The 15,079-nt window shown below is 54.6% G+C and overlaps 1 protein-coding gene across 9 annotated transcripts in view; it reads left to right on the top strand.

The window, feature by feature from the left end:
* Positions 1-15,079, top strand: part of Kifc3 (kinesin family member C3) — a 34,120-nt gene that overhangs the window by 18,373 nt on the left and 668 nt on the right. For 7 of the 9 annotated variants that reach the window (XM_036187910.1, XM_036187911.1, XM_036187915.1 and 4 more), the window contains 15 exons: positions 5,725-5,790; positions 6,233-6,376; positions 6,468-6,707; positions 7,062-7,235; positions 7,661-7,808; positions 7,931-8,061; positions 8,931-9,042; positions 9,857-10,038; positions 10,752-10,856; positions 11,427-11,557; positions 11,934-12,057; positions 12,621-12,750; positions 12,960-13,189; positions 13,447-13,581; positions 14,062-14,170. In XM_036187910.1, the coding sequence (XP_036043803.1) occupies positions 5,725-5,790; positions 6,233-6,376; positions 6,468-6,707; positions 7,062-7,235; positions 7,661-7,808; positions 7,931-8,061; positions 8,931-9,042; positions 9,857-10,038; positions 10,752-10,856; positions 11,427-11,557; positions 11,934-12,057; positions 12,621-12,750; positions 12,960-13,189; positions 13,447-13,581; positions 14,062-14,170 (2,161 nt within the window). Of the gene's footprint in view, positions 1-5,724; positions 5,791-6,232; positions 6,377-6,467; positions 6,708-7,061; positions 7,236-7,660; positions 7,809-7,930; positions 8,062-8,930; positions 9,043-9,856; positions 10,039-10,751; positions 10,857-11,426; positions 11,558-11,933; positions 12,058-12,620; positions 12,751-12,959; positions 13,190-13,446; positions 13,582-14,061; positions 14,171-14,916; positions 14,944-15,079 lie in introns of all 9 variants that reach the window. The other 2 variants (XM_036187912.1, XM_036187909.1) reach the window with 1 other exon arrangement.

Genomic DNA, 15,079 nt, shown 5'->3' with positions numbered 1-15,079 from the left:
TTTGTATATCACTATGGTATGTGGGTAAGGGCCCAGCTTTGTTATTTGACACATGGAGATCCAGTTTGCCACCCCGAGTTGTCAAAAAGATTGTTCTTTGCTGTTGCATGGCCTTGGCACACTTGTCAAAAGTCACTAGAAACATGTATGTGAGGTTTCTTCTGGACTCCCTAGTCCTTCCTGTTGTCTTCATGTCTGTCTGTCTGTCTGCCAGAGCCACACTGCTTTGACTGCTGTAGTACTGAAGTCAAGACAGACTTCCACCTCCATCTTTCTTGTGCAAGACTTCTCTGTCTGGTGCCCTTTGAGTTGACATATGAATTTTTGGATGGATTATTTTTTTAATATCTTTAGAAAATGCTGTTAGGGTTTTGGCAGGAATTGTCTTGGCTCTAGATTTCTCTGGGCATTGTTAAAACCCTTGTATTGAGTCTTCAACCCATGACTATAAGACACTTTCCCTTTATGCTGTCTTTAGTGTTCTTAGCAACCTTTGTAGCTTTCCTTCCATGTCCTTACCTTTCTGGTGTGTGTGCACATGCATGTACACACGAGCTGCATGCACGGGTAGAGGCTGACATGGAGTGTTTTCCTCTATTACCCTCTACCTTATGTTTTGAGAGAAGGTCTCTCACTGAACCTGAGCTCAACATTTCAGCTAGTCTAGCTAGACTGGGCAGCTCACAGCCCTTGGGATCTGTCTGCCTGTCTGTCTCTTCCTTCCTTCCTTCCTTCCTTCCTTCCTTCCTTCCTTCCTTCCTTCCTTCCTTCCTTCCTTCCTTCCAGGACTCTAGTTAGAGGTGTGTGCTGCCATGCCTAGGTTTAGAAAATATATTTTTAATCTTTTATTTTTATGTGGAAGGATGTTCTGCCTACATGTGTGTCTGTGTATCACAGTGCTCTTGGGGGCCAGAAATGGTTGTCAGATCTCCCATGACTGCAGTTACAGATGGCTATGAGCTGCCATGTGGGTGCTGGGATTTGAACTCAGATCCTCTGGATGAGCAGTCAGTGCTCTTAACCAGTGAGCCATCTCTCCAGCCCCAGCCATGCCTAGCTTTTTACACGGATGATGGGGACCTGAACTAAGATCCATTCATTTCAGCAGCAAGCACTTTACCTAGGAGCTATCTGCCCAGCTCCTCTTGTTTAAATGTATTCTGATTTTATTCTTTCTGGCTGCTACTGTAAGTGGAATGATTTTATTTTCTACTTTGAATAGTCTGTTGTTATAGCAACACAACTGATTTTTTTCGTTGATTTCATATCCTGCGACTTTGCTGAAGTTAATAGTTCTTACTGGCCGGATTTTAAAATCAAATTACTTGCCAGCTTTAAATCTCCATTTGCATGAAAATCTGCCCCCCGCTCCAGTACTGAGGATTGAACCCAAAGCTTTGTGTGTGCTAGACCAGTGCTTAGCCATACCCAGCCCTGGCCTTCTCTTCTGTTTCTGACATTGGAAGATATGGCTCCTTTGACATTCCCACACTGGCAGCCTCTGCGTGAAGTCATGTGGTGGTTCTGGCCTTTAGTGGAGCAGACATCTGTCAGTCCACCATAGCCCAATACCATGCTGATGGCTTCATGCTCTGTGCCACCTTCAGCGCCCGCTGCCTTTGAGAGCTCTCCATTCAGCATTCATCTACATTTACTAAGAACCAGCCTAGTGCAAGGCACTAGGAAAGCAGCTCTGAGGGTCACCACAGATCTCTTATGCTAGCCCATAAGGGTGAGCATCCTTAATGCCCAAATCCGAAATGCTCCAAAGTCCAAAACCCTATATCAAATGTGATACCCCAACTCCGACAGCTAAGCCTGAACAAAGTTTATTTCATGCACAAAAATGTTAATTAAAATACTGTAAAAATTACCTCAGACTATGTGTGTAAAGTGCATATGATACACAGGTGAACTCTGCCTAGACATGGGCCCCATGCCCAAGATGTTTCATTGTGTATATGCAAAAAATTAAAAATCTGAACTACAGAAAATCTCTGGTCCTGAAATTCAGATGCCAGCTGCTTGGTCTGTAGTAGAATGCGTCCTGTGCTGGGCCTTGGCAAGCACATTCCACAGATTTCCTCATTTAGTCTTTAAGGCCTCGATGAGGTCGCCCCGTAGTGCGGATGGGGAAGTGGAGAGGCGCGGTGAGGTGAAGGGACTTGTTTGTGGTTGCTCTCGTGAGCTGAGGTCTGGTTGGATTTGAGAGCCTGTGTTCTTAAATGCTGGAGGACTTGAGGGAACCTCTCAGCACTGGATACAACTATCAACCAGGCCAGGCCAGCCTCCTGGCTGGGGAGTATGCGAGGCAGAGTGGGTGAGTTGGTTGTGGGAAGGGTACTGCCTTGATCCCCCAGGGGCTCCAGGTGAAATGCCAGCTCAGCAAGGCTCTGTAGTACTCTTGGCAGAGCCTCATTTGTGCCTAGAGATAGCTGCTGACCACGCTGCCCAGGCATGGTGGGAGGTATAGAGGTAATCACTGGGTTGGGAGCAGACAGCTGAGAAAATGCAGACCTGACTGGGTATCCCACCTCTACCCATGGTAAATGCCGGTTTGTGTCAGGTAAGTAGACAGACAGGCCCCAATCAACTCTGCCCCCTGCCTCAGTTTCTCTAGCTGCAGCACTAACTTTCCTAGTACTGCAACCCTTTAATACAGTTCCTCACGTTGTGGTGACTCCCAACCATAAAGTTATTTTAGTTGCTACTTCATAACTGAGATTTTGTTACTGTGATGAGTTGTAAAGTAAGTATTTTTGGAGACAGAGGTTTGCCAAGGAGGTCAGGACTCACAGGTGGAGAACCGCTGCTCTAGCTGATAAGCTCAGTGGGGAGGGTGTTGCCCAAGGCCAGGCCAGAGCTCCCTTACCTCTGGGAGACTCCACACTCTTGAGTTCGCAGCTCTTTTGACTCAGGAGTTATACACACTGCCCTCTGCTGTTGAACTGCTCTGAGCATCCGCTTCTGCTTGGCCTTTGTAGACCTTTGCAGCCCTCCCTCCTCAGCTCGCTACAGCAGGCCAGCTGTGTGGGTGCCGCCCCGCCCCCGCCCCACAGGCTTGCACGGTGTGGTACCTTGCTCTGTGCTCTTCCTGTTCCTGTCTTCCATCCAGTTCTCTGGGCATTCCATCTCTTTGAGGCACCTGCTTATTCTGCCCTCAAGCCCTCTCGAAACAGCGCCACCCTCCAAGTACGGGCCGGGACCTTCTCCTGGCAGTGGGTTCTAATTGCCCTGGGCCAGCCAGGCGCAGCTGGTCCTCAGGGGCCATGAAGGAGTTAGGAGGTTATGCCTGGGGGTGGGGAGCGACGGCCTTCGGACAAAGAGAGTTAGATTCCCTGCTCTGCTTCCTGAGATGAGCTCACAGGTTACTTCGTGTCTGAGATCTCAGACCAAAGGGGTCTTTTATGCTCCCTCCCTCTCTGTCAGCACGTCTTTCCCATCCTATCCATCTCCTGCATCTCCTTGCTTATCCCAGCAGAGCCAGCAACACTTGGGTTGTCATTATGATGCAAGAAGGAGCTAGGCTGTAGACAGGCCAGAGGTCCTCACTCCCAGGAAGCATTGCCAGCCCCACGTTCCCTACAGCAGGGCTGAGAGCCCAGCATCAGCCAGCATTGGAAACAGCCAAGGTCAGAACTTCAGCCTTGGTGAGGCAATATGGAGAGGTAGAAAGTAGATCCTCTTCTTCTAGGGTGAGGGAAATGCAAGAGAAAGTCTTACACTTAATCCCTGCCTGTGATTCTACAGTCTGGAGGCCCTGCTCTTTCGTATTGCCACACAGGGTTTTCTTTGATAAGATGCTTTGATAAACTGCCATGAGGCTGGCAGCAGGGGCTGGGCATAGTTGTCAAAAAGGACCGGAAAGAGCCCTCTGGTTGGAGATGCCACACACTGAGGGCACTCTGGGCTTGTTGGGGGCTGAAGGCAGTACATCTTGGCAACACAGCTTCGAGCTGGCACTTCGGACTTCAAACTTTGCCCTCAGAACACCAGCGATCAGGGCTAGCTTTGCAGCTGCCTTGCAAACAAATACCCCAGTTGACCTAGCTGCTTCCGCAATGGTAGGACTTCAGGTCAGCTCAGCTTTCTGGTGCCTAACTCTGCTTGTGGCCAGAGGGCACACATGCACGTGTGCTGGGTTCTCAGCCCCATGTGGGTAGTGGTAATGAGTAGAGAAATGGCGTGGGCTTTGCTTTTCTGCCGGGCCCATGACTGGGGGTGCCCCTAGGAAGGAACTTACTGGAGGTGGGGGCAGAGGGGAGTAAGTTTTCTTAAGTCTTAGCTTTTAGGTCACCTGCTTATCTCCTGGAGGTGGGGGCAGCCTGGCTGGGCCTTACAGTCCCTCAGTGGGGTCTCAGGCCACTGAGAGTTGACCTGCACCAGCCTGCTGGGTCTACAGTGAGGTGGAGAAGGATCTCATGGACCTCTTCCTCTTGATCAGAGAAGCTAGCTTGCCCAGCTAGCCACTCAGTTCAGGCCTAGGGAACAGTGACCTTTGAGGCTGCATGCTACCCAGAGCCTTGTCTCACCTGAGATTTTTACACATCCAAACATCCAGGCCCCACCCCACCCATCTTTGAGACAGTTTCTTCCTAAGTAGCCTTGGTTGGCCTGGAACTCTCTAGGTATGTAGACTAGACTGGCCTCAAATTCACAAAGAGTTCCCCTTGCCTCTGCTGGAATTAAAAGTGTGTACTACCACACCCAATATTAGCCTCTCTTGTGAGATAAGTTTTGAGGTACTGAGTATGAGTTCCCATCAGACTGCGGCCCATGGGGACGGACCACATTATAGATGCTTCTCTGTGTCTCTGTCTGTCTGTCTGTCTCTCTCTCTCTGTGTGTGTGTGTGTGTGTGTGTGTGTGTGTGTGTGTTACTTGCCTCATCTGCCTGGTGCCTGTAGGCAACATTCCTCTTCACCTCATTTACTAATCAAAGCCTAATACTTTTGTGGCCAAGATATACAAACCTCCTAAAGAAACCCAACATGCTCTGGCAAATTCTGCTGCTAGGGCTCTTGTCTGTCAAGCCTGTTCCCTGAGGAGGGGTCCTAGGGCAGACTAATGTGGGCTCAGGGTCTGGGGCCTTCAGGGATGGTAGGCTGTTGGGGGCAGCTCCAAGGAAGGGTCACTGTCCTCAGAGCTTTATTCAAGGCATTGTCACTACAGACGCTCCCCCTCACTGACTATCTTGCTTGCCCATGTTCACGTCCACCTTCCTGGTCATAATTCTTCAAGGTCCTGGACTTGACCTGGCTGCAGAAAACACAGTTTCACAGGCTGATTCAGTAGAAACTCCCCAAAGGTGGAAAATTCTGGGGGCTGGGCAAGGCTGAGCGCAGGGACCATAACTGTTCATGTAACTTCAGAGTCCTCTTAAAGCAGGAGAATGTTGTTATTATTTTCACAGATAAGTAGGCAGACCCAGGGCTTCTGAAGAGGCCTATGCCAGTGAGGGGTCCCGAGTTTCCCAAGAGTATCTCTCCAGGCCTTCCTGCAGAGCCATGGCTGGCACATTCTTACAGGGAGTGGGCACTACAGGCCATTGAAAGCAGGGTAGCTTACCAGAGTTCCAGGCATAGCCTGGTGCTTGAACATAGGAAACCTGAGGCCCTGGGGTCAGAGGGGCACACTGGCTATCACTGGAAGTGGGCAAGAGGCCTGGGTGTGGGCTGGTGGTGAGGACCTGGGCTCACAGTGCTCTTGGCTTTGGGCCCACAGGTGGAGCATCTAAAGGAAAAGCTCATTAGCCAGGCCCAGGAAGTGAGCCGACTTCGATCCGAACTGGTGAGGCCCCCAGTGCCATCTTGAGGAGGGTTTGGTGGAGGCCAAGCTGAGCATCCCACCTCGGGGTGTGGCTGTCTGGATCCCCATGCCCTACCTAAACTTTATGCTGCCTTGTCTCAAAGACTTGTCACTTCTCACCTCAGAGCAGAGGACTGGATCTCATTTGCTGACGTAAAATAGGAGTGTGAACTCTGCATTAATGTGACTCTGTGTTACTTTCACACTCAGGAAAATAGACTGAGCGGAGCAGGGGCAGCAGGGAGCGAGCCTGCCTTGCCTTGCTGGCCTCCTTTTCTGTCTTTCCCTTGACTTCCTTCTGAGCCCCTGGCCTCTCCCCTCCCCTGCCTCTTTCTTTCCTCTCTTGCCTCTGCTCTCCTAGCTTCAGCTCCCCTCTCCTGGTATGCCCTGGCTCATGCCTCCTCTGGGCCCCGGCTCTCCACAGGGAGGCACGGACGCCGAGAAGCACCGTGACAGGCTGATGGTGGAGAACGAGCAGCTGAGGCGGGAGCTGAGGCGCTGTGAGGTCGAGCTGCAGGAGCTTCGGGCACAGCCAGCGGTGCCCTGCGAGGGCTGCGAACACAGCCAGGTAAGCTGGCAGGCCACCTCCACCCTGGGCCTGTGGGCTCAGCTGCTCGATGTGACCCCGTTCCTGTCCCGGCCGCCCTGGCTACCCGCAGGAGAGCACCCAGCTCCGTGACAAGCTGTCCCAGCTGCAGCTGGAAGTGGCTGAGAACAAAGGCATGCTGTCGGAGCTGAACCTGGAGGTGCAGCAGAAGACGGACCGGCTGGCAGAGGTGGAGCTCCGTCTCAAGGACTGCCTGGCTGAGAAAGCACAGGAGGAGGAGCGGCTCAGCCGGCGCCTGCGTGACAGCCACGAGACCATCGCCAGTCTGAGGGCCCAGGCCCCGCCGGTTAAGGTGAGTGGCCAGCTAGGCTGCACTGCCTTGAAGGAATCTTGGGCCCAGGGCAGGGCTTGCCCCTTAAGAGAACCTTGTCCCAGTGAATAGCCTGGTGTGCATGCTGAAGGCTCTTCCCAGTCTCCTGCTTCAGTGTGCTCTTTCCTGACTCCCGCAGCCAGGGCAGCCTCTGTGAAGGTGCTCCGTGTTTACTGTCGTCTCTGTCCTTCCTGGCACTTTGTGCCCAGCCTGGGCTCAGCAGGCCCTGCAGCATTCTGCAGAACCAGAGCCTTTCAGCTCCTGGTCGTTGGGTTGCCCTTCCGCGCGGGCCAGCCGCATCTCACGATGCTCGGCCTGTCCTCCCGCTCTTTGCAGTACGTCATCAAGACAGTGGAGGTGGAGTCATCCAAGACCAAGCAGGCCCTCAGCGAGTCCCAGACCCGAAACCAGCACCTGCAGGAGCAGGTGGCCATGCAGCGGCAGGTGCTTAAGGAGATGGAGCAGCAGCTGCAGAACTCACATCAGCTGACAGTGCAGCTGCGGGCTCAGGTGGGCAGGTCAGGAGGACTGTCGTGGGGCTGCACACTCTGGTCTCGGGAATCGGGTTCTCCTTTCCCCGGCCGTGTGGTCCAGCTCTGTTTCCTCGCCTATAACATGAGCTGGTCGCAGAGGCCCCTTCACAGTGGGGACACAGGAAAATGATCATAAGGGGCTGTCCCTGGCAGCTCACAGGTGTGCCCAATAGGTCCTGCTGCTGTGCCATCTGAGCATATGTGCCTTGGGGACACGTGGCCTGTCACCCACTGGGTGCACAGACCAGCTGGAGCTAATACAGGGAGATGGTGTCTGTACAGACTGACAGCCCTGTGGGGTCCCATCCCTCCACACCATCCAGGGATATGTCCAAGCCTTCTCACACCTTCCCTTTCTCACACACCCCCCCCTACTGAACCTTTTCCTGGCTTGGCCATCAGATCGCCATGTATGAGGCAGAGCTGGAGCGGGCACACGGGCAGATGCTGGAGGAGATGCAGTCCCTGGAGGAAGATAAGAACCGGGCCATTGAGGAGGCCTTTGCACGGGCCCAGGTGGAGATGAAGGCAGTCCATGAGAACCTGGCAGGTGAGCCCGAAGTCAGCTCCGCCCGCCCCCATGCCCCTACTCGCCCCCATGCCCCTGCCCAGCCCCCATGCCCCCGCCTGCCCCCATGCCCCTGCCCACATGTCTAACACCTTTGCCCATAGGTGTCAGGACTAACCTGCTAACGCTGCAGCCTGCACTGAGGACCCTCACCAATGACTATAATGGGCTCAAGCGGCAGGTTCGGGGCTTCCCCTTGCTGCTGCAGGAGGCTCTCAGGAGTGTCAAAGCTGAGGTGAGCAAGCCTAGCGGGAGTTATGGGAGAGGCCAGCCATCTTTGTTCAGAGCCCCTAAGCAACAGCTTCTTGCCTTGTTCCCAGAAGACATTCCCCTCCCAGCTCTCCTCCATGCGACAGTGCCCTTGTATCTGTTAGGTTTGTTTCTATTTCGTTTTTATTTGAGACAGGGTCTTGCTACATAGCCCAGGATGACCTTGACTCCATGGTTTCCTGTCTCAGCCTCCTGAGTGTTTTAATCACTGGCTCCCGCCACCATGCCTGGCCCACTGTGTTTATTTACTTTGTCATGCTATGCTGAGATTGAGCCCAGGGCTTTACACCTGGTAGGCAAATGCTCTACCACCAAGCTTCATCCCTAGGTGCTCGTTTTTGTTTTTTAAAGCCATCCTCACACAGTGTGAGAACAGCCGGTGTCTCCTACATGCCTCCTATGTGGCTGAGCCTTTTATAGCCATTGGTTTCTCAAGTTCATATGACAGCTCTGCAGAGACAGATATGTTCTGGGAACAAGACAGGAGTTATTTAAATAATTATGTCAGCAACACACGGATGTGGTGAGGAACCAAGCCCAGGGCACTCTGAGCGTCGTCACTCAGTGTCCTAGCTCCTGGGGAAGGAAGGGTTTGATGTGGGTATAGCTGCGTCTCGCTGCAGCCAGGTCCTCCAGTTCCAGGGCTCAGTTTTTTCTTGTCTATGAGATGGGGTGCTGGCTCTACCGCCTCAGAGGTATGATTGGGAAAGGTTGGTCTGCTGTGACAGTGTATGCTGGGTACTCAGCCTGGGCAGGTGAGGGCAACGTCATCAGGCCAGGTGGCCGGGAAGCTGAGGGGGCCAGGCCTCTGACGGCAGTGTGCATGCTCCCCAGATTGGCCAGGCCATTGAGGAGGTGAACAGCAACAACCAGGAGCTTCTGCGCAAGTACCGCCGGGAACTGCAGCTGCGCAAGAAATGCCACAATGAGCTGGTGCGGCTGAAGGGTGCGTATCCTGGGCTGCATGGCCGTTACTCCTAGACCTGTGCTCCGATGCCAATGAGGATTCAGGGCCCCAGAAAGGGCAGGAAACTTGCTTAAAGACACGCACCTAGTAAATGGTCCACCTTGGATTTGAACTCATTGTCTTTAAGCTCCTTGCCCATGGCAGGTTCCTGCCAGGCCTGGGGGGGTGGTAGGGCACAGTGATGCAGTAGAGGCCCTTGTTCCAGGTTGGGGCTCCACTGATCTCTGCCCTGAGCTCTAGGAGCTGCTGCTGGGTCAGCCCCTGTTGCAGACCCTGGGGAGCCTGCTGTGGCCCCCGATCACAGCCCTCACCATGCTCATGTTGACTGGGAGAAGAGACAGTGATTACCAGTGTCACCCAGAGAACCCACAATGCCCCATCCCCAGGGCTGGGAGCCCGTGGCCACTGGGTACACTGCCAGCCACCCTTCTCTTCTCTTACCTCGTCCTTTTCTCCCATCTGGTACCCAAGTCCTGCCAAGCAGTCCCTGTGCCCCTTTAGATTAAACAGAATAAATCCCTTGGTTTATGGAGTCCAGGCTCCTCCTTGAATAGATGAGGAAACCCAAATCCGTGGAGAGTGTTAACCAAGACTGGCTGCAGTGTCTGAGGTAAAGCACCCTGAATTTGCCTGCTCAGGAAGAAAATGTACTAAGTAAAGTCATGCAACAGTCTGAGTGATTAATAAGAAGTTGCTCCTGGGACTTGCCTAAAAGATGGAACTCTCGGGACACTGGTCCGCCTGGGATTACAGTCTCACAATGATCCACTCCATCTCTCCATCTTCAACCTAGGAAACATCCGGGTGATTGCACGAGTCCGGCCAGTCACCAAGGAGGATGGGGAGGGGCCGGAGGCAACCAACGCTGTGACCTTTGACCCGGATGATGACTCCATCATCCACCTGCTGCACAAGGGCAAGCCTGTGTCCTTCGAGCTGGACAAGGTCTTCTCCCCATGGGCCTCACAGCAGGATGTGAGTGTGGCTCCGTGGGCAGGGTGTTTGCAGGGACGTGGAAGGAGCAGCAGAGGGAAGGGCAGAACCACAAGGACAGGGTCAAGGCCAGATGAAAAGGACAACCTAGGAGTGGAGGAGCATGGTCACCCTTCTTCCATCTGGAAGGAAGAGGGTGCAAAGGTACCCCTGGAGGCCTTAGGGAGAAAGGGCCACACCCAACTGCCTTACCCGGGACCATGGCTCTGCCCAGCCCTGTGGCTCCTTCTCCTCAAGACCTCATCAGCCAATAGGCCCTGGGTGGCCTCCCCTGCCCTGAGCTCCTTTCTTGTAGCAGTACCATGGGACTTTCTAGAGCGCCCCACTGTCCCTGACCCCCCAGTGTCAAGGCCGAGCAACATGAGATCCATGGGGGTCACAGCTTCACACTCTCTCTGCTCAAAGATGGCCTTCTAGGCTTGTGTGGCCCACATCTGCTCCTTCCTGCTGGGGCTCAGGCAGGCCCAAGCCAGAGCCTGTGCTCGGCACATGCTATCCTCTGCCTTGGTTTGATCAAGTCTCCCCTGAGAATGGGATTGGGCCCCAAACCCTGTGCTGGTGATGGTGAAATCCTCTACCGTGATCTGGTTCTCACTGGTGGAGGCATTAGCTGGGAGGTGACTGAAGTTGGGGCTGTGGGGCCCGACATGCCGGCAGCACTGGAAGCCCTTTGGTCCCTGTCCCGTGTCCCCCAGGTGTTCCAAGAGGTGCAGGCCCTCATTACCTCCTGCATTGATGGCTTCAACGTCTGCATCTTTGCTTACGGCCAGACAGGTGCCGGCAAGACATACACAATGGAGGTAGGCGTTTGCCCCGTGGGGAGGGGCCTAGGGACCTAGCTCCCTTACGGCGTCTTTGGGTTTGCACAGTGTGTGCTTTGTCTTAGTCTCATAACCGCTTGAAGCGGCCCTAACACAGGAATGGGCTGAGGGAGGTGCCTTGGAAAGGGAGGAACGGCCTCTAGGGCCCAGGTGGGGCTCCAGGTATTTTCTGAAAGGTGCTTCACCCACAGAGCTGCCTTCTGGCCTCCCCGACAGGGAGCCTCCCTGTGGGCAATGGTTGACAGTTTGCTCACTTTGCCCCTTCCAGGAGGCCCAGTGACCATAAGCCCTGGTGCTCATCAGGGGTTGGCAGTCCAGGCCCTTTACCCCACCGATCCCTGTTCATTCTCGCTACCTCCCTGGTAGCAGGGTAGCAAGGGAGTGAGAAACTTGCTTAATCCTAGTCGAATACCCAGGTATTCTGAGAGCAGATGGCACCCAGCAGGCAGCCTCACAGGGAGGCTCACCTGTGAGGGTACCTGGAGGCATGGGGTGGCAGACACTGTGTGAGCATGTGTAGGGCCACCGGGCCCTTCCTTCTGCCATCAGGGGACCCCCGAGAATCCAGGCATTAATCAGCGGGCCCTGCAGCTGCTCTTCTCTGAGGTGCGGGAGAAGGCATCTGACTGGCAGTATGACATCACCGTCAGCGCGGCTGAGATTTACAATGAGGTCCTCAGGTGGGCCTGGGACAGAGTTCTGTGGGGCTCGGCAGGTGGTGGGCTTCCTGGTCTCCAGGTCTAGCCTCTAGATAGAGCAGGCTTGACCAAACCTAGGAGGTGGGTCCTCCTCTCATATCTGAGCTCCTTTTCCTGTTGTGGGCTGCACTGTGCTGGGTTGGGATGGGGACCCCTGCCCAATTGGGGTGTGCTACCCTCAGGACCTCTGTGGAAGTCCCCCCACCAGTACAAGGGAGAAACAACGATGAAGAGGAAAGGCCCCCAACTCCACAGTCCAAGTTCGATTGTGGGGCAGCGTCCAGGCTAGGGGTTGGGTGCCCTGTGAGCAGAGGCCTGACATGGGAGGGGAGAAGTAATGTCCTGCTGGCCCCTCCAGAGACCTACTGGGGAAAGAGCCTCAGGAGAAGCTGGAGATCCGACTGTGCCCAGATGGCAGTGGGCAACTCTATGTGCCGGGGCTGACGGAGTTCCGGGTGCAGAGTGTGGATGACATCAACAAGGTAAGAGGTACTGGGGAAGCGCTGGGAGACCCTGGCCACCAACAGCTGCTCTGGAGGACAGAACCGGGCTCAAGTGTGGCCTTTGTCACCACCTGACTAGGCAGCGTGGGTCCCTCAGCCTCTCGAAGCCTGTTTCCTCATCTGAAAGGAAAAGGCAGGATTGTGAATCTGAAACCAGTCTGCTACCTAGCAAGATCCTGTCTCAGAAACATTTCAAGTTGTACACACTTTTAATCTTCGAACTCGGGCTCTCTGTGGGTTTGAGATCAGTCTGGTTTACATAGGGAGTTCCAGGCCAGCCAAGGCTGCATAGTGAGACCTTGTCTCAAAACAAAACATTAAAGAGTAGCCAGATGATGATGGTACACCCTTTTTTCCCAGTATTTGAGAGGAAAGGCAGGCAGATCTCTGTGAGCTTGAGGGCAGCTTGATGTACATAGTAAGAACTTGCTCCCTCGCAAACCAAACAAACAAACAAACAAACAAACAAATAAACTTCAGTGTATAAATAATACAGGTGGCATTACCCTTCCCAAAGGAGCCCCATTGCCTTTGCCCCCCAGGTGTTTGAGTTTGGCTATAACAACCGTACCACAGAGTTCACCAACCTGAATGAACACAGCTCCCGTTCACACGCTCTGCTCATCGTGACAGTGCGTGGTGTGGACTGCAGCACAGGCCTCCGCACCACGGGTAAGAGACACACAGTGGGCATCCTGGTCAAGCGCTCCATGGGTATCCTCTGAACAGTGCCCTTTGCCCTGGCCTGGCATCCCGGTCAAGCACTCCGTGGGTACTCTCTGAGCAGTGCTGACCTGCCCTTTGCCCTGCCCGGCATCCTGGTCAAGCACTCTGTGGGTACCCTCTGAGCGGTGCTGACCTGCCCTTTGCCCTGCCCGCAGGGAAGCTAAACCTGGTGGACCTGGCTGGTTCGGAGCGTGTGGGCAAGTCAGGGGCTGAAGGCCACCGTCTTCGGGAGGCACAGCACATCAACAGGTCACTGTCTGCCCTGGGGGATGTTATTGCGGCCCTGCGTTCCCGACAGGGCCATGTGCCCTTCCGAAACTCCAAGCTCACCTATCTGCTGCAAGACTCTCTCAGTGGTGACAGCAAGACTCTCATGGTAGTGCAGGTGAGGGCCTGGGGTTCAGGAAGGGCTTCCCTGGCTGCCAGCCATGCCCCCCGCTCCCTCCCCCTAATTCCCACATGGACCCTACCAAGACTCTTTTGCAGTGCATAAATCTCTCTCCATGCTTCTGGCCTTCTGCCATTTTCATTGTCCCTGGTGGCCTCCCCAGCAGAAGCACCCTCTAGTGACCATGCTGCCCGCTCCTGTGCCCTGGGAGCAGACAGCTGGCATGGGTTGGACCTGAAATCTCTGTTCCCCAGGTGTCCCCAGTGGAGAAGAACACCAGCGAGACCCTGTACTCCCTCAAGTTTGCTGAAAGGGTTCGCTCCGTGGAATTGGGCCCTGGGTCCCGCCGCACAGAGTTGGGTTCTTGGTCAAGCCAGGAGCATCTGGAGGTGCGGGGGAGGAGGGAAGGGTCCCCTGTGGGCCTGGCTCAGGCTGGTACTGAGTAGGGCAGGGGTGGACAGGCTTGTGTGGTGGGGGAAGCTGGGACCCAGTGGTGCTTTTGGTTTTGAGGCAGGCTCTCACCATGTAGCATTGACTGTCCTAGAACTTGCTTTGTAGACTAGAAAGCCTCAAACCCTGAAACCTGCCAGCCTGTTTTCTGATTTCCAAGATTAAAGGCATGTGCCAACTATACCCAGCTCCAGTGGCCCCTTTAGGCCATCTTTGGGGGGGCAGTAGTAACCCACTGTAGATGTCAACACAAATTAATCTCCTCCTCCATGGTATTCCTGTGCTGACTTCTCAAGGCCCAGTGTCATTGTCCCCTTTGGAGATGAGGGGGCATTGTCAGGAGAGAAGGGAAACAGTGTATGGAGGGAGGAGCCAGGACAGCCGCAGCTCCCACAGCTCAGAGCCTTCTCTGCTCACAGTGGGAGCCAGCTTGCCAGACACCGCAGCCAACAGCACGAGCCCACTCCGCCCCCGGCTCAGGGACCAACAGCCGCCCGGGCTCCATCCGAAGGAAGCTGCAGCCATCGGGTAAGCCTGTCTGGGAGTGGACTGGGTGGGAGGGCAGGAGGGCAGCGAGCCTTTCCCACGTCGGTGGTCACAGTGCCAGGCTGCCCTTTCCTAGATAAGCTAAACTGTTTTTAAAGGGAAGAAAAAGCCTGTGAGCCAGGCCCAGTGGCCCCCATCCATAGTTCCAGCTCCTTGGGAGGCTGGAACGAGGACTGAAGTTTGAGGCCAGTCTGGACAATGTAGTCTCAAAATAGAATTTTAAAAAGAGGTAGGCATGGTAGCTTGTGCCTGAGCCTAGCGGTTGGGAGGCAGAGGCAGAAGGACTTCAAGCTCTGGGCTAGCATGGTTTACACAGTGAGTTCCAGACCAGTGAAGGCTGTGTAGTGACACTGGACCCCCAGAAGGGAAGCTGCCTGCCCGGCACACACAGCTGTGTTTAGAACTAATCCCCTTCCCTTGCCAGAGAGTCAGAAGGCAGAACTGTCTCTGAGTCCTGGGCCCCTGGAGAGGGTGACAGAATCTGGTCCTAGAAGCTCCTAGGATGTACTGACTCAAGGCCCATGCTGTGTATACAGGAGCCCTCACTCCGCAGGGCACCTCCCACCAAGCAGCCCAGCCATCCCCAGTGGAAAAGAGGTCTCATCACAGGGCTGTGACCTGGGGTTCCTGACTCATTTGGAGGCCAGGCCCCCCCACTGGGTCCAAAAGGGGTGGTAGCAGCTGGGCCAAAAACCTGCTAAGTGAGATGTCTATCACTTTGATTTCAGCCTGACGGCTGGGGCTGCAGTCTCCAGGTGAGTGTGGGCCAGCGGCCTGGGGCTGCCTGCCTGCTGTCCGCTGTTGGTGGCAGGGCTCTGCCAGGGCTCAGTTGTACAGAGCTGGGCCTGTCCTCTGCTGCCTGCTGTCCATGTGCTTCTGCTGGCTTCTTGC

The sequence above is a fragment of the Onychomys torridus genome, chromosome 5 (assembly GCF_903995425.1).
Source record: "Onychomys torridus chromosome 5, mOncTor1.1, whole genome shotgun sequence".
In the NCBI taxonomy this organism is placed as follows: domain Eukaryota; kingdom Metazoa; phylum Chordata; class Mammalia; order Rodentia; family Cricetidae; genus Onychomys; species Onychomys torridus.
This window is presented reverse-complemented; position numbering and strand designations above follow the sequence as displayed.